General features: G+C 38.1%; 2 protein-coding genes across 2 annotated transcripts in view; both read right to left on the reverse strand.

The window, feature by feature from the left end:
• PKNH_0200200 (SICAvar, type I) overlaps positions 1–4,148 on the reverse strand; it is a gene marked incomplete at both ends in the record, with an annotated part of 10,473 nt that extends 6,325 nt beyond the window's left edge. Inside the window, 2 exons of the mRNA XM_039113774.1 lie at positions 2,907–3,774; positions 4,020–4,148. Coding sequence (XP_038969392.1) covers positions 2,907–3,774; positions 4,020–4,148 — 997 coding nt within the window. The remainder of the gene's footprint in view (positions 1–2,906; positions 3,775–4,019) is intronic.
• A 9,207-nt stretch (positions 4,149–13,355) lies between these two features.
• On the reverse strand, positions 13,356–17,053 carry PKNH_0200300 (SICAvar, type II; the record flags this gene model as incomplete). The annotated part of the gene is made up of 3 exons (XM_002257640.1): positions 13,356–13,700; positions 14,429–16,819; positions 16,979–17,053. The coding sequence occupies 3 exons, from the start codon at positions 17,051–17,053 to the stop codon at positions 13,356–13,358; spliced, it is 2,811 nt and encodes a 936-aa protein (XP_002257676.1).
• Between the last annotated feature and the right edge of the window lie 1,875 nt (positions 17,054–18,928).

The raw sequence follows: 18,928 nt of genomic DNA on the forward strand, positions 1-18,928 counted from the left end.
TACCCCTAAGTAGTCTTTCTATACCCCTAAGTAGTCTTTCCTTACCCCTAAGTAGTCTTTCCTTACCCCTAAGTAGTCTTTCCTTACCCCTAAGTAGTCTTCCCTTACCCCTAAGTACTCCTTCCTTACCCCTAAGTAGTCTTTCCTTACTCCTAAGTAGTCTTTCCTTACCCCTAAGTAGTCTTTCCTTACCCCTAAGTAGTCTTTCTATACCCCCCCTAAGTACACTTCCCTTATCCCCCCCCCCTAAGTAGTCTTCCCTTTCACCCCCCCTAAGTAGTCTTTCCTTACCCCTAAGTAGTCTTTCTATACCCCTAAGTAGTCTTTCTATACCCCTAAGTAGTCTTCCCTTACCCCTAAGTACTCCTTCCTTACCCCTAAGTAGTCTTTCCTTACTCCTAAGTAGTCTTTCCTTACCCCTAAGTAGTCTTTCCTTACCCCTAAGTAGTCTTTCTATACCCCCCCTAAGTACACTTCCCTTATCCCCCCCCCCTAAGTAGTCTTCCCTTTCACCCCCCCTAAGTAGTCTTTCCTTACCCCTAAGTAGTCTTTCTATACCCCTAAGTAGTCTTTCCTTACCCCTAAGTAGTCTTTCCTTACCCCTAAGTAGTCTTTCCTTACCCCCTAAGACATTCTTTCCTTACCCCTAAGTAGTCTTTCCGTACCCCTAAGTAGTTTTTCCTTCCCCCTAAGTAGTCTTTCCTTACCCCTAAGTAGTCTTTCTATACCCCTAAGTAGTCTTTCCTTACCCCTAAGTAGTCTTTCCGTACCCCCCCCTAAGTAACCCTTTCCTTACCCCTAAGGCGTTCTTCCCTTACCCCTAAACCCTCATTCCTTATCCCTAAGTAGTCTTTCCTTACCCCTAAGTAGTCTTTCCTTACCCCTAAGTAGTCTTTCCTTACCCCTAAGGCGTTCTTCCCTTACCCCTAAACCTTCCTTCCTTCCCCCTAAACCTTCCTTCCTTCCCCCTAAACCTTTCTTCCTTCCCCCTAAACCTTCCTTCCTTCCCCCTAAACCTTCCTTCCTTACCCCTAAGTAGTCTTTCCTTACCCCCTAAGACATTTTTTCCTTACCCCTAAGTAGTCTTTCTATACCCCTCAGTTGTCTTTCTATACCCCTAAGTAGTCTTTCTATACCCCTAAGTAGTCTTTTCTTACCCCTATGTAGTCTTTCCTTACCCCTAAGTACTCTTTCCTTCCCCCTAAGTAGTCTTTCTGTACCCCTAAGTAGTCTTTCCTTACCCCTAAGTAGTCTTTCCTTACCCCTAAGTAGTCTTTCCTTACCCCTAATTACTCTTTCCTTACCCCTAAGTACTCTTTCCTTACCCCTAAGTAGTCTTTCTATACCCCTAAGTAGTCTTTCCTTACCCCTAAGTAGTCTTTCCTTTACCCCTAAGTAGTCTTTCCTTACCCCTAAGTAGTCTTTCCTTACCCCTAAGTAGTCTTTCCTTACCCCTAAGTAGTCTTTCTAAACCCCTAAGTAGTCTTTCCTAACCCCTAAACCTTCTTTCCTTACCCCTAAGTAGTCTTTCCTTACCCATAAGTAGACTTTCCTTACCCCTAAGTAGTCTTTCCTTACCCCTAAGAGTAGTCTTTCCTTACCCCTAAGTAGTCTTTCTATACCCCTAAGTAGTCTTTCTATACCCCTAAGTAGTCTTTCCTTACCCCTAAGTAGTCTTTCCTTTACCCCTAAGTAGTCTTTCCTTACCCCTAAGTAGTCTTTCCTTACCCCTAAGTAGTCTTTCTATACCCCTAAGTAGTCTTTCCTTACCCCTAAGTAGTCTTTCTAAACCCCTAAGTAGTCTTTCCTAACCCCTAAACCTTCTTTCCTTACCCCTAAGTAGTCTTTCCTTACCCATAAGTAGACTTTCCTTACCCCTAAGTAGTCTTTCCTTACCCCTAAGAGTAGTCTTTCCTTACCCCTAAGTAGTCTTTCTATACCCCTAAGTAGTCTTTCTATACCCCTAAGTAGTCTTTCCTTACCCCTAAGTAGTCTTTCCTTTACCCCTAAGTAGTCTTTCCTTACCCCTAAGTAGTCTTTCCTTACCCCTAAGTAGTCTTTCTATACCCCTAAGTAGTCTTTCCTTACCCCTAAGTAGTCTTTCTAAACCCCTAAGTAGTCTTTCCTAACCCCTAAACCTTCTTTCCTTACCCCTAAGTAGTCTTTCCTTACCCATAAGTAGACTTTCCTTACCCCTAAGTAGTCTTTCCTTACCCCTAAGAGTAGTCTTTCCTTACCCCTAAGTAGTCTTTCTATACCCCTAAGTAGTCTTTCCTTACCCCTAAGTAGTCTTTCCTTACCCCTAAGTAGTATTTCTATACTCCTAAGTACTCTTTCCTTACCCCTAAGTAGTCTTTCCTTACCCCTAAGTAGTCTTTCCTTACCCCTAAGTAGTCTTCCCTTACCCCTAAGTAGTCTTTCCTTACCCCTAAGTAGTCTTCCCTTACCCCTAAGTAGTCTTTCCTTACCCCTAAGTAGTCTTTCCTTACCCCTAAGTAGTCTTTCCTAACCCCTAAGTAGTCTTCCCTTTCACCCCCCCTAAGTAGTCTTTCCTTACCCCTAAGTAGTCTTTCCTTACCCCTAAGTAGTCTTTCCGTAGCCCTAAGTAGTCTTTCCTTACCCCTAAGTAGTCTTTCTATACCCCTAAGTAGTCTTCCCTTACCCCTAAGTAGTCTTTCCTTACCCCTAAGTACTCTTTCGTTACCCCTAAGTACTCTTTCGTTACCCTTAAGTAGTCTTTCTATACCCCTAAGTAGTCTTTCTATACCCCTAAGTAGTCATTTCCTAACACCCCCCTTAAGCACTTTTTCCTTCTACATAAACCTTCCTTCTTTCCTTATCACTAAACCTTCTTTCTCTTCCCCTTAAACCTTCTTTCCTTCACTTCCACCCGCTCTTTGACTTACCTTCTACGATTTGGGCTCTATCGTTTACCATTTGAGTAAGATTATTTATGGCATCCGTGTTCAATGAGCTGCCATTCTGTATTGCTGATGTCAGTGCAGTTTGCAATGTGCTCTCTGGTAATTTGTGTTCGCTGTCATCAGCCATAAGTACTTCCAGCACATCCTTCTTACTGCTGTCCATTCCGAGCAGCCTGGTGATAGTTCCTTTTTCCCTGACACTCAAGGTCTTCTTCAGATCTTCCTTAGTCTTCCCATGTGTACCCGACGGGCAGTATGCTGTACTCACTTGTAGTACTTGTCCTACTCTGTCCAGTGCACCCCCCCCCTTGGAATTTGTTGCTGCCTTACTCCAATCTTCCTTAACCCACTGTTTAATTTTATCCTTAAGAACTGTTCTACCAATAATTAAGTCGCCTGCGGTAATATTTTTGCATTTATCAAATGTTCCCCCTGCCCTCCCGTACTTTCCCTTTGCCTCCGCCTGTATTTTGTCCGCTGTATAATTCATAATATAATGAAAACGACAGTGTGGTGGATAGGTTTCAAATAAAGTAACCATACTGACTATACATCGAGCATACTGTGAAGCAGGAGAAAGGGCTTTAGGGGTACCGGCCCCTATAACTTTGCTATAACGGTTGTCAGCGGGTTGAATCCCATTCATGAAGTAGATTATTTCGGAAATTCCTTTACATAATTTCTTCATATCATGCTCATCATCCCCCTCCACCTCCTCCGTGACGTCACCACAGAACTTGGCCACTTCTCCCCCCCCCTGACCTATACTTTTACCGTTCTTCCCCTCCTTCCCTAACCTGACCTGTAACTCCTCAAATGTGTCCTCCAATTCTCCCTTCCATAATTGTTCCTATATGAAAGAAATAAAAAAAAAAAAATTTCATATATACAACTCGCATTCTGTACACACATATATATATACATATACATATATACATATATATATATATACATATATATATATACATATACATATATATATACATATACATATATACGTACATATATATGTATATATGCGTACATATATATGTATGCACATATATGTGTATATATGTATATTCCTCCCTACACTCTACATATATGCCTACTTACAGTAATGCTCTTCCCATCGGCCCCACCATTCGTAACAGTGGCCCCATTCTGCTGTAACCACTTCTCTAACCATGCTTGCCACATGGGCGTCGTACCACCAACTTGTGTTGCTGCGCTAGGTTCTGCCATGTTTGTGGTTGTTCTTCTCGTCTTCTATAATTTCTATATATTATAGAGTTAACGAAAATAAATGAACTGAACATGGAAAAAAAGTGAACTAAACTAAACAAAGAATAGATGAAATTTAACATGACTGTTAAAAAATTAAAAAGGTATAAAAAAATTTTTTTTTTTTCTTTGAATCATTTGTAGTTCCTTTCTTCTTTTCTTTATTTCGTTCCTTTCTTTTCTTTTCTATTCCGTTCCTTTCTTCTTTTCTTCTTTATTTCGTTCCTTCCTTTTCTTTTCTTTTCTTTTCTTTTCTTTTCTTTTCTTTTCTTTTCTTTTCTTTTCTATATTCCGTTCCGTTCCTTTCTTCTTTTCTTTATTTCGTTCCTTTCTTTTCTTTCCTTTTCTATTTCGTTCTTTTCTTTTCCTTTTCTTCTTTGGTTTCTTCTTCTTTCTTCTTTTCTCCTTACCTTGCCCTCCAAGAAGAGATTATTTTGTCCCTTTCCTTTCTTCTTACCTTCCCCTCTAAGATGAGATTATTTTGCCTTACTACTCCTTACCTTCCCCTCTAAGAAGAGATTATTCTGCCTTACTACTTCTTACCTTCCTGTAAGAAGAAGAGATTATTTTGCCCTTACTACTCCTTGCCGTTCTCAATGAAGAGATTATTTTGCCACCCCCCTTTTTCTTTCCTTACCTTCCTCTAAGATGAGATTATTTTGTCCCTTCCTTAATCCTTACCTTCCTCTAACAAGAGATTATTTTGCCCCCCCTCTTTTATTTTGCCTTTCTCCCTTCCTCTAAGATGAGATTATTTTGCCCTTACTACTCCTTACCTTTCCCTAAGAAAGGATTATTTTGCCCTCTCTATATCCTTCTCTTTACCTTCCCCTCTAAGAAGAGATTATTCTGTCCCCTTTTACTTTTACTTTCCTTCCTCTAGGCAGGATCCCTTTTATACCCTTCCTTTAAGAAGAGATTATTTTGCCTTCCTTCTTACTTTTTTTCCTTCCTCTAAGAAGAGATTACCTAAACCCTGAACCCTTCTTACCTTCCTCTAAGAAGAGATTATTCTGTCCCTTCCTTACTCCTTACCTTCCTCTAAGAAGAGATTACCTAAACCCTGAACCCTTCTTACCTGCCTCTAAGAAGAAATTACCTAAACCCTGAACCCTTCTTACCTTCCTCTAAGAGGAGATTATTTTGCCTCACTACACTTTACCGTCCTCTAACAGAAGAGATTATTTTGCCTTACTACTTCTTACTTTCCCCTCTAAGAAGTGATTATTTTGCCCTACTACTCCTTACCTTCCCCTCAAAGAGTAGATTATTTTGCCTCGCTACTCCTTACCTTAAGAAGAGATTACCTAAACCCTGAACCCTCCTTATCTTCCTCTAAGAAGAGATTATTTTGCCCCCTTCTTTTTTCCTTACCTTCCCCTCTAAGAAGAGATTATTTTGCCTTCCTACTACTTACCTTTCTGTAAGAAGAGATTATTTTGTCCCTTACTACTCTTTACCTTCACCCCTAAGAAGAAGAGATTATTTTGCCTAACTACTTCTTACCTTACTCTAAGAAGAGATTACTTCTTTCTTCCTTCCCTTAAGAGGAGATTATTTTGCCCTACTACTCCTTACCTTAAGAGGAGATTATTTTGTCCCCTCCCTTTTATTTTCTTTCTTCCTTCCTCTAAGAAGAGATTATTTTGCCCCACTACTACTTACCTCCTTATCCTACCCCTAAGAAGAGATTACCTAAACCCTGAACCCTTCTTACCTTCCTCTAAGAAGAAATTATTTTGCCTTACTACTCCTTACCTTCCCCTCTAAGAAGAGATTATTTTGTCCTCACTACTCCTTACTTTCCCTTAAGAAGAAATTATTTTGCCCCACTACTCCTTACCTTAAGAAGGACTGTTCTCTTTCTCCTTCCCTCTAAGAAGAGATTATTTTGCCTTCCTTCCTTTCTCCTTATCCTTCCCCTCTAAGAAGAAGAGATTATTTTGCCCCACTACTCCTTCTCCTTACCTTCCGCTCTAAGAAGAAGAATTATTTTGTCGTACTACTCCTTATCTTTCCCCTCTAAAAAGGGATTATTTTGCCCCACTACTCCTTACTTCTCCTTAAGAAGAGATTATTTTGTCCCTCACTACTCCTTATCCTTTCCCTCTAAGAAGAGATTATTTTTGCCCTTACTACTCCTTACTCTTTACCTTCCCTCTAAGAAGAGATTATTTTGCCTTCCTTCCTTACTCCTTACCTTCCCCTAAGAAGTGATTATTTTGTCCCTTACTACTCCTTACCTTCCTTTGGGAAGAGATTATTTTGCCCTTACTACTCCTTATTAACTCCCTCTAAGAAGAGATTACTTAAACCCTGAACCCTAAACCTAAAAAGGGATTACCTAAACCCTGAAACCCTAAACCTAAAAAGAGATTACCTAAACCCTGAACCCTAAATCTAAAAAGAGATTACCTAAACTCCGAACCCTTCTTACCTCCCTATAAGAAGAGATTATTTTGCCCTACTACTCCTTACCTTTTTCGTATAAGAGATTATTTTGTCCCCTCTTTTATTCATTCCCTTCCTTCCTCTAAGAAGAGATTACCTAAACCCTGAACCCTAAACCTAAAAAGAGATTACCTAAACCCTGAACCCTAAACCTAAAAAGAGATTACCTAAACCCTGAACCCTAAACCTAAAAAGAGATTACCTAAACCCTGAACCCTAAACCTAAAAAGAGATTACCTAAACCCTGAACCCTAAACCTAAAAAGAGATTACCTAAACCCTGAACCCTAAACCTAAAAAGAGATTACCTAAACCCTGAAGCCTTCTTACCTCCCTCTAAGATGAGATTATTTTGCCCTTACTACTCTTTACCTTCCTCTAAGAAGAGATTATTTTGTCCCTTACTACTCCTTACCTTCCTTCCTCTAAGAATAGATTATTTTGCCCCTCCTTCACTTTTTCCTTACCTTCACCTCTAAGAAGAGATTATTTTGTCCCCCCTCTTTTATTTCCTTCCCCTAAGAGGAGATTATTTTGTCCCCCCTTTTTTATTCCTTCCCCTAAGAAGAGATTATTTTGTCCTTACTACTCCCTACATGTAGGAAGATATTATTCTGCCCCACTCTATATCCTTATCCTTACCTTCCCCTCTAAGAAGAGATTATTTTGCCCTTCCTTTTTCTTCCTTACCTTCCCCCCTAAGAATAGATTACTTCTTCCTTCTTTCTTCCTTTGAGAAGAGATTACTTTGTCCCTTCCTCCTTCTTTTGAAAAGAGCTTATTTTACCCTTCCTTCCTCTAAGAGGAGATTATTTTGCTCCCTTCTATTTTCTTCTCCTTACCTTCACCTCTAAGAAGTGATTATTTTGCCCCCTTACTACTCCTTATCCTTCCCTCTAAGAAGAGATTATTTCGCCCGCCCCCTTCTATTTTCTTCTCCTTACCTTCCCCTCTAAGAAGAGATTATTTTGCCTCAGTACTCCTTACCTTCCCCTGTAAGAAGAGATTATTTTGCCCTTACTACTCTTTACCTTCCTGTAAGAAGAGATTATTTTGTCCCTTCCTTCCTTTCTCCTTACCTTCCCCTCTAAGAAGAAAATTATTCTGTACCCTTCTTTTTCTCTAAGAAGAAAATTATTCTGTCCCCTTCTTCTTCTCTAAGAAGAAATTATTCTGCCCCACTCTATATCTTTCTCCTTACCTTCCTCTAGGAAGTGATTATTTTGCCTTAATACTCCTTACCTTCCTGTAAGAGGAGATTATTTTGCCCTACTACTACTTACCGTTCTCTCAGAAGGGATTATTTTGTCCCCTTCACTTCTTCTAAGAAGAGATTACTTCTTTCTTATTTCTTCCTTTAAGAAGATATTATTTGGCACTTCCTTCTCTTCCCTTAAGAACAGATAAATTCCTCACCTCCCCTTAAGAAGAGATTATTTTGCCCCTCCTTCTTTTTTCCTTACCTTCCCCTCTAAGAAGAGATTATTTTGTCCCCTTCTTACTTTTTTCTTCCTTCCACTAAGAAGAAATTATTTTGTCCCCCCACTTTTATTTTCTTTCTTCCTCTAAGCACGACACTTTTTATACCCTTCCCTTAAGAAGAGATTATTTTGATCCCTTCCTTAATCCTTACCTTCCCCTCTAAGAAGAGATTATGTTGCCCTTACTACTCCTTATCCTTCCTCTAAGAGGAGATTATTTTTCCCTACTACTCTTTACCGTGCTCTAAGAAGAGAATATTTTGCCTTCCTTCCTTTCTTCTTACCTTTCCTCTAAGAAGAGATTACTTCTCCCTTCCTTTAAGGGGAGATTATTTTGTCCCCCTTTTATTTTTTCCCTTACCTTCCCCTCTAAGAGGAGATTACTTTGCCCCCTTCAATTTTCTTTCTCTCTTCCCCTCTAAGAAAAGATTATTTTGTCCCTTCCTTACTCCTTACCGTCCTCTACGAAGAGATTATTTCGCTCCACTACTCCTTACCTTCCTTCCTCTAAGAAGAGATTATTTTGCCCCCCTCTATATCCTTCTCCTTATCCTTCCCTTAAGAAGAAATTACCTAAACCCTGAACCCTTCTTACCTTCCCCTCTAAGAAGAGATTATTTTGCACTTCCTTCTTCTTCCTTTAAGAACAGATAAATTCCTTACCTTCCTGTAAGTGGAGATTATTTTGCCCTACTACTCTTTACCTTCCCTTGAGAAGAGATTATTTTGCCTTACTACTCTTTGTCCTTCCCCTCTAAGAAGAGATTATTTTACCCCACTACTCTTTACCGTTCTCTAAGAAGAGATTATTTTGCCCCTTACCTTTCTCCTTACCTGCCTCTAAGATGAGATTAACTAAACCCTGAACCCTTCTTACCTCCCTCTCAGAAGAGATTATTGTGCCCCCTTACTACTCCTTACCTTCCCCTCTAAGAAGAGATTATTTTGTCCCGCCCCCTTTTTTATTTTCTTTATCTTCCTTTCTCTAAGAAGAGATTATTTTGCCTTTTTCCTTCCTTTAAGAGGAGATTATTTTGCCATTTTATTTTTTCCCCTCCAAGAAGGATTATTTTGCCCCCCTTCTTCCTCCTTTATGAACAGATAACTTCTTTACCTTCCCTTAAGAGGAGATTATTTTGCCTTACTAATTCTTCCCTTCCTTCCTCTAAGAAGAGATTATACTGTCCCCCTCCTTCTTTATTCCTTACCTTCCTCTAAGAAGAGATTACCTAAACCCTGAACCCTTCTTACCTTCCCCTCTAAGAAGAGATTATTTTGTCCCTTCCCTTCTCCTAAATTCTCGTTCCCCCCCAGATCACTTGCTTGACCTTAGATCCTTTTCTTTCCTCATTAGATCCCTTTCTTTCCGTTCCTTAGACTTTTACTTCCTCCATAGACACTTTCTTCACTTCGTAGACCCCCTTTCCCCTTTTCTCCCTAAACCCCCCTTACCTTCACTAAGATCACATTCTTCTCATCCTGAGGCCTCCTTTTAATTACAGAGACCCCCCCCTCATGTTCGTTTCTCCATTGCACCCACCCTTTCCACCTCCAGTACTCCTCTTTAGGTGCATATAGACGCTTTTCACTTATTTTATTTTCCTTAAAGCCGTTAGAAACAAAAGTGATAACTATGATCCTATCATTACCTTCTCCACAAGGGAGGACCCTGCCGTAAAGTCTGAGCACAAAGAATATGGGGATCCCCACTACCCTCACCCAGAGGATGGGGATGTAGGCGGAATAATGTAAGACAGCCATAAAAACAAATGTAGGACAGCCATAAGAACAAATGCAACAGAAGCACGGAAGAAAAAAATTTAGGTGATCACAACACGCAATACATTTCATGGAGTACATTTAAAATTAGATAGAACACATATTGGAGTGTAGTACAAACATTTGAAAGTAATATAAATAATCGCGACCTGCTATAACTGTGTATTCTGAAAGTTGCACAAGTTACATTTCCCCCCCCCCTTTTTTCATTGCTCCCTTTCTTTGTATTTTTCGTTCATTCTCTTCTTTTCTTTCAGTACTTCCTTTTTTCTTCCTTCTTTTTTCTTTTTTCCTTACACTTCCTTTCTCTTTCTTCCTTCCCTTTTTTTCATACAATTCCTTTTCCTCCTTTTTTTTTTTCCTTTTTTTTTTTTTTTTTTTTTATTCATTCTTAAACTTTTTTTTTCTTCTTCTTTCTTTTGAATTAGGTTATTTCACCTTTTTCCTTTTCCTCTAATACTGTTTTATTGTGTGCGCTAAATTTTTAATTTTCCATTTGGTAACATGAATTTCTTTTGTTGGCCTATGTATTCATTTTATTTATTATTATTATTATTATTATTATTATTTTTTTTTTATTTATATATATTTTATTTTTTTCCAATTTATTTTATTTTTTCCATTTATTTTTATTCTAATTCATTTTTTTTCCTTTACTGCGTCTTTCTTTTTTCTGCAACATTTTTTTTTCCGTGTAATTTCGCTTCGCGCGTACATGCAAAAAATCCGTTGCAGTTGGCGGAACAGCAACAGATGTGCCGTATCTTGTTTGCACTTTTCTGCTGCACGGTGTGTGTCGTTTGCGCGATACGCGTTGTACAATCGACATAAAAATGTGCATACACTTTTTTACGGAGTTCTCATTTTAACTGGTTCACACTTAAAACTATGTTCGCGCATTTAATGCACTTCTTCATCTAAAACTGTGCAATACATTTCACATAGTTTCCATTTAAATGGTTCCCATTTAACTGTGTTCGTACAATTTTCTAGGCAGTTTTCATTTAAAACTGTTGACACATTTTACGCAGTTTCCATTTTATCTGGTTCACATTTAACTGTGTTCGCACATTTAATGCAGTTTTCATCTAAAACTGTAAAATACATTTCACATAGTTTCCATTTAACTGTGTTCGTACAATTTTCTAGGCAGTTTTCATTTAAAACTGTTGATACATTTTACGTAGTTTCCATTTTATCTGGTTCACATTTAACGGTGTTCACATTTAACTGTGTTCGCACATTTAATGCAGTTTTCATCTAAAACTGTGCATACACTTTTTTACGGAGTTATCATTTTAACTGGTTCACATTTAAAACTGTGTTTGCACATTCAATGCAGTTTTCATCTAAAACTGTGCATACACTTTTTTACGGAGTTATCATTTTAACTGGTTCACATTTCACTGTGTTTGCACAGTTAATTGTGTTCGCACATTTTTTTCATGCAGTTTTCATTTTAACTGGTTCCCATTTAACTGGTTCACATTTAAATGTGTTCGCACATTTAATGCAGTTTTTCATCTAAAACTGTGCAATACATTTCACATAGTTTTCATTTAAAACGGTGTTCACATTTAACTGGTTCACATTTAATTGTCTTCACATTTAATTGTGTTTGCACATTAAATGCAGTTTTTCATCTAAAACGTTGTTAACATTTTACGCAGTTATTATTTTACCTGGTTCACATTTAACACTGTGTTCGTACAATTTTTTTTTACGCAGTTTATTATCTAAAACTGTGCATACACTTTTTTACGGAGTTATCATTTTAACTGGTTCACATTTAACTGGTTCATATTTAACTGGTTCACATTTAACTAGTTCACATTTAATTGTGTTCGCACATTTAATGCAGTTTTTCATCTAAAACTGTGCAATACATTTTTTTACGGAGTTATCATTTAAAATGGTGTTCACATTTAAAACTGTGTTCGCACATTTTATGAAGTTTTCATTTTAACTGGTTCACATTTAACGGTGTTCACATTCAATTGTGTTTGTACATTTAACTGTGTTCGTATATTTTTTTTTTACGCAGTTTATTATCTAAAACTGTGCAATACATTTTTTACGGAGTTATCATTTAAAGCGGTGTTCACATTTAATTGTGTTTGCACATTTTGCGAAGTTTTCATCTAAAACTGTGCATACACTTTTTTACGTAGTTCTCATTTTACCTGGTTCCCATTTAATTGGTTCACATTTAGCTAGTTCACATTTAATTGTGTTCGTACATTTTTTTACGCAATTTTTATTTAAAACAGTGTTCACAAAATTAACAATTTCGATTTAACCGCCTTACATTTTACATAGTTTCCATTTAACTGGTTTACATTTAACTGGTTCACATTTAAAACTGTGTTCGCACATTTAATGCAGTTTTCATCTAAAACGGTGTTTATATTTTACGCAGTTTTCATTTTAACTGGTTCACATTTAATTGGTTGACATTTAATTGGTTCACATTTAATTGGTTCACATTTAGCTAGTTCACATTTAATTGTCTTCACATTTAACGGTGTTCACATTTAATTGTGTTCGCACATTTTATGCAGTTTTCATTTTAACGGGTTTACATTTAACGGTGTTCACATTTAACTAGTTCACATTCAGCTGGTTCCCATTTGATTGTGTTCGTACATTTTTTTTACGCAGTTTTCATCTAAAACTGTGCATACACTTTTTTACGGAGTTATCATCTAAAACTGTGCATACACTTTTTCACGGAGTTATCATTTTAACTGGTTCACATTTAAATGGTTTCCATTTAACTGGTTGACATTTAACTGGTTGACATTTAACTGGTTGACATTTAACTGTGTTCACATTTAAAACTGTCTTTGCACATTAAATGCAGTTTTCATTTAAAACTGTGTTTGCACAATTCTTTTACGGAGTTTCTACGATGTTCTACATATATTTGTGAGTTTATATAGAAAAAAAAAAAAAAAAAAGAAAGAAAAAAGAAAGAAAAAAAAAAAAAAATTGTCACAAAAAAAAGAAAGAAAATTGTTATCACAAAAAAAAAAAAAATTGTAATTACAAAAAAAATTGTTGTCACAGAAAAAAAATATATATTAGCCAAACAAAAAAAAAAAAAAAAAAGTTTGCATTGCGTCGTAGCATATTCACCTTCCGCAGTATGCACAAGTGCAAAGGAAAGGTGTGTAATGAATAACCCACCTCCTTTTTTTTTTCCCACCTCCTTCTTCTTTTTTTTGTTGCAAAAATACGAAGAAGAGAAACGTGCGAAACGGCTTGCACCGCGCCCGCACGCACACATACGGTGCACCTACTCATTTTGATATATTTTTCTAAATTCGCAGAAAATATTATCAAACAGCCAATTATAGCCGATGAAGGGGTATTTTGTTTGCAGGACTATTCCGTCCTATTTTACATGGAACCGTTTTTTTTTCTTTTTCCTTTTTTTCCTCCTCCTCCGCTTGTAGTTATGCGGATCCCATAAATTCCTCCACGATGATTTGAAGAAAATCGACTTTATCCATTAATGGCGGCGACCCATAGTTTGGTTCTTGGTTCTTGTATTCATTTAGTGCCTCCAAGTGAACATGAATAACAGTTTTTTCGCTTATTCCTTTTAAGATATGTTTTTTTGCTCGCTCCCTTTCCGCACTAAATAGAGGATGGCGTCTTCTAACCATATAATACTGAGAAGGTGCATATGATATGGTTAGAGCGCCTTTTTCCATATGTTCTTCCAAAGGGGGAGGACTCCTCGGGATTTGTGGCGCACGTCGGGAACGTCGTTTTTGCCGACCAGAAAATCCAAAATACTGCAACAGAACGGGCAAAAAAAAAAAAAAAAGAAAGATGATTATTTAGGGTGCGATGGAAAAAAGAACAAACAATTTTATCAAAAGGAAAATGCGCACATTATAGTTAATTACACAAAATTATATATGCGCACATTATAGTTAATTACACAAAATATATATGCATACATTATAATTAATTACACAGAATTATATATGCGTACATTATAGTTAATTACACAAAATATATATATGCGTACATTATAGTTAATTATACAAAATATATATGCGTACATTATAGTTAATTATACAAAATATATATGCGTACATTATAGTTAATTACACAAAATATATATGCACACATTATAGTTAATTACACAAAATTATATATGCACACATTATAGTTAATTACACAAAATATATATATGCGCCCATTATAGTTAATTACACAAAATATATATGCATACATTATAGTTAATTACACAATACATATATGCGCACATTATAGTTAATTACACACAAAATATATATGCGCACATTATAGTTAATTACACAAAATATATATGCGCACATTATAGTTAATTACACAATACATATATGCGTACATTATAGTTAATTACACAAAATATATATATGCGCACATTATAGTTAATTACACACAATATATATATGCATACATTATAGTTAATTACACAATACAGTTGTGCTTTGCATACATTTGTTGTTAAAAATGTGTTTTTGTTCCTTACCTTAAAAAAAAGGAAACCAAATACAGAAACACCTAATACAACAGGAATTATTGGAATATAGGGGATGATAACATCCTTCACATTCCTTATATCCCATTCTACAACTTTCGGTCGAGGTGGAGTTCCAACTGCTTTGGGTGTCCTGTGCGGGCGTCCTATTGCACCAGCTCCTGACACACCACCCAAACTACTAACGCCACCACCATCTGGAACCTTTGCTGGAGCTGCCGCAGCAGCTGCTGCCGGAGCGACAGGAGGAGGTTGTGGTTGTGGTTGCGGAGGTGGGGGTGGGGGTGGTAGTGGAGCTAGTGAATCAGGACTTTGACCTGGTCCCTGACCAGCACCAGTACTAGTGCTACCACCACTACCACTTCCAGAAGATCCACCTCCTCCACCACCGGTACCATCGCCCCCAGCAGCAGGTCCCGGAGCAGCAGCAGTACCACTATGAGAAGTTGGTGAAGTACCAGAATCGGCGCTTCCACCATTAACGGGAGCAGGAGCAGCTTCTGCAGCTGCTTCAGCTTTTGCAGCTTCTTGAGCTTTTGCAGCTGCTTCAGCTTTTGCAGCTGCTTCAGCTTTTGCAGCTTCTTGAGCTTTTGCAGCTGCTTCAGCTTTTGCAGCTGCTTCAGCTTTTGCAGCTTCTTGAGCTTCTGCAGCTTGCTTTATAACGGGACCAGCTGAACGGGAAACTGAATCGAGAAGGCCGGAGGGAACTGTGGTGATATTTACAAGGGGGGACAGTGCATTTGAAAATATTGAGCCCAATATGTTAGAAATTCCTCTTCCTACAGCGCGAAATATTTGACCAGCAGAAGGTCCATTACTTGTTGTAGTCACAGCACCACTCGGTTCTTCCGCCGCCGGAGTACCAACACCAGCAACACCACCTGGATCACCAGCACCAGCAGCACCACCTAGACCAGGAGGAGTACCAGTCGCAGGTGCAGCTGCTGGAGTACCAATCCCCGGGACACCACCTACCTTTGGAACACCAGGTACAACCCCACCAGCACCTGGTACTAAACCACCCAGTACCCCGGCCCCTTCAGCACCACCAGCCCTAGCAGGAGATCCTGGAGCAGCAGCCCCTGCTGCGGTTGGGGGTGTACCAGAACCAGTACCTCCACCATTAAAAGGAGCGGGAACAGGGGCTGGTGGAACGACAAGAGGAGGTTGCTGTTGTTGTGGCGGAGGTGGGGGGGGTGGTTGTTGTGGGGGACCAGGACCTTGACCTGGTCCTTGACCAGCATTACCAGCAGGTAAACTGCCACCACTACCACCTCCAGAGGATCCACCTCCCCCGCCACCACCAGGAGCTGTGGGTTCGGCTCCAGAGTAACTGGAACTGGAACTTGAACTACTGGAGGAAGAGGAACTCGAATCTGACGTCGGAGTGGAGGGTGCTGGTGAGAGTTGCGCCTGGGCTTCAGTTGCTGCGGGAGCTGTTGTTTGTGCTCCTCCGGCTCCACCATTAGGACCTACAGCCCCTGACGAGACTGGTGATGCGTCCACAGAGGAGACGGAACTGGAGGGTCTTGATGATAAAGTGTCCTCAAATTGTTCGCACTCGTCATGAATACTTGCACTGATGCCCCCTGGACTTCCCCCAGACCTTGTTACTAGTCCCTGATCTTTTCTGTCTTTCTGATCATGCATTCCCTTAAATATTCCCTCTATGTCATGAATTCCTTGCTTACCCTTCTGTATATAACATAGCGCTTTGGCCAATGCTCCACTTGACCACGTATTACTATCAGTGCTCAAGTGCTGCAGCTGGCTCCCATCACTTAAGCCGAGTAGATCTGCAATATTCTTCAATTTTTCCTCTTCGCCATTTTTACATCCTTCTTGCTTTATTAATTCCTTAATAGTTTCCCCTTCCTCCTTCGTATCCTCCTCTATGGACCCCCTTATTTCTGCCCAAAAAAATTTCTGCCCAATGCTTAAACTTTTAAAATCCATTCCTTTACATTTATTATGTTCCTCCTGTGCATTATTCTTCTCTATGTTCTCGCCTATTGCCCCCTTCACAATTTGAACCACTCTACTTGGATCACATTGTGCTGCTAAAATTTTTACGATAAGTATTTTTCCTATTATACATCTTAAATAATCTTGTACATGTTCCTCCGTTGGATCCTTCATCACTATTTTTTCCCATATCCACGTTTTCTTCGCTCCACCTCCCTCCCCCCTTTGTCTTAATCGAGCTATGCAGTAGAATAATCTGATTAGAATTTTACACAAATTTTTCTCCTTCGGATCCTTCAATATTGGTTGTCCGTCCTGGCCCTGCTGGTTACAGAGTTTCTCCTCGTGGTCTGCTCTTTCCACCATATCGTCGAGCATATCTTTCACCTTTTCTTTTACTCTTTGTAATAAAACCTCCTAAGACGGCGAATGTGGAAAAAATATATAAGAATATATATATATATATATATATATATATATATGCATTTCGGGATTCTAATTTTTTCCAAACATTCTTCTATGCAAACTACTTCACTCATTCAATAAGCAATTATGGAATACAACCACTGCACTTACCGCTTTCATATTATTTGCTCCTCTCTGGGCTAACCATTTTTGTATGAATTCTGCAAAGTACTCAAATTCATCCATCTTGAAATGTCCCTTTTTTTTTTTTTCTACTTTCGATACTGCTTATTCCTCATTGGGTGTATCCTCTAAAGTGGTAGGTTTCGCTCCCCCCTTCCCCCCTTTTATTTTTTTTGGCAGGGAGGGGTGGAACCCCTTTTTCCTTCAAATTTGCAAAATTCCTATTTATATATATTTCGTCTATACCACAGCAACCCCCTTATTAAATTCAATTTACCCTTACGACAACACTTATTTTTATCAGGGGGGAATATTATCCCCCAAATAATCACTCTATCCTTTTTTTTTCTTTATTCTTTATTTACTTTTTTTCAAAAAGATCCCACCCCACCCCCCAACCTCCTTTTTTTTTTTTTTTTTTTTAAAAGAATAAATAATAATTCTTGACATTTTCTTACATACTTCTCAGTTCCGTTCATTTCCATTCATTTTTCTTTGTTCGCTTTCAACAAATTTCCCCTTCCATCCGGTTGCTGTGCCATCCGGTTTTCCTTCGTGTCTACAAGGAATTTCTCCTTTCCTCCTTCTTTACCTTTAAGAACACCTAAATCAAAAACCAAAACCTAAACCTAAAACCGGAACCTGACTTCTAACACCCCTAAAACTTTACTCTAACACCCGGAATCCGAATTCTAACACCCCTGAAACCTTATTCTAATACCCATACAACCTTACTTTCTATACACTGAAAAGCTTCTTCCTTTTCTTTTCGTTCCTGCTTTATACTTCTACTCTCTTCTTTTTTTTTTTTTTTTCTGTAGAATATTATACCTATTCCATATATATATATTCCTCTTCTTCACGTTATCCTACAATATAATATACACTTTGTTCCTTTTTTCTTCTATTCCGTTCTCTGTATGCAGCTTCAGCAATTGGTTTAATAGAACGAAATTTTTCCCCTTTAAAAAAAAATGGTCTCCTTCTCTCTTACATGCATTCTCCTCCAAATTATAAATGTGGGAAAAGGAAGTTGTTTCCTCCTCTTTAAAGTATAACCTTTCCAGGGATAAAAAATTTTTTTTGCCACAAAAAAAAAAAAAAAAAGAAATTTGACAAAACAAAAAACAACAAGGAAAAAAAACATCATTAAGAACAAAAATTTTTAATCATTGACGAAAAAAAAAAAAAAAAAAGAGAATTTTTAGTCACCACAAAAAAATTTTTTTTTATTAAACATACCGTTTTCTCTACAAGGCAAAATTAAAAGGAAAAATTTGCCAATAGATCACATTGCAAAAAAAAAAATGCATCGAAAAAAATATAATCTCGGGCACCGTTCTGGATTATAAAAATTGTTCACAACTGCAAATGTATTTGCGCATTATAATGTTGTTCATGTGGGGCTTTATGCACCCATTGTTGTAAGGAAAGTTCTTTCCCACTGGGTTCAACAATTTTATTTTTTTTTTTTCCTTCGAACAGAACACATAAAACAAAAGGAAATATATATATACAACATTCGGTTGCATTATGTTTCAGTTATTTATTCACATATGTTCTGTTGTATAGAATTCATTTGTTCTATATAAATTGTTCCTAACATTACTCCCCCCTTCTTCTTTCTAAACCTTCGCTATGAAATTCCTTTCATATATATAATAGAAATATATCCTAAATATGTAATTATCTCATTTATGAAATGTATGTAAATGTAAAAAGTGCCCCTAGAGGGAATTCCTTACGCCTTATGTTTAATGATTCAAAGTTCGGATGTGATGTTGTTCGTTCAAGCCTCAGGATTCGGGGGCGATGTTGTAGGTTTACTCTTCAGGGTTCGGGGATGCTGTTGTTAGTTCGCCCTTTCAGGTTCAGGGTTTAGGGTTTAGGGTTTAGGGTTTAAGGTTTAGGTTTTAGGGTTTAGGTTTTAGGGTTTAG

The sequence above is a fragment of the Plasmodium knowlesi genome (assembly GCF_000006355.2).
Source record: "Plasmodium knowlesi strain H genome assembly, chromosome: 2".
Classification (NCBI taxonomy): domain Eukaryota; phylum Apicomplexa; class Aconoidasida; order Haemosporida; family Plasmodiidae; genus Plasmodium; species Plasmodium knowlesi.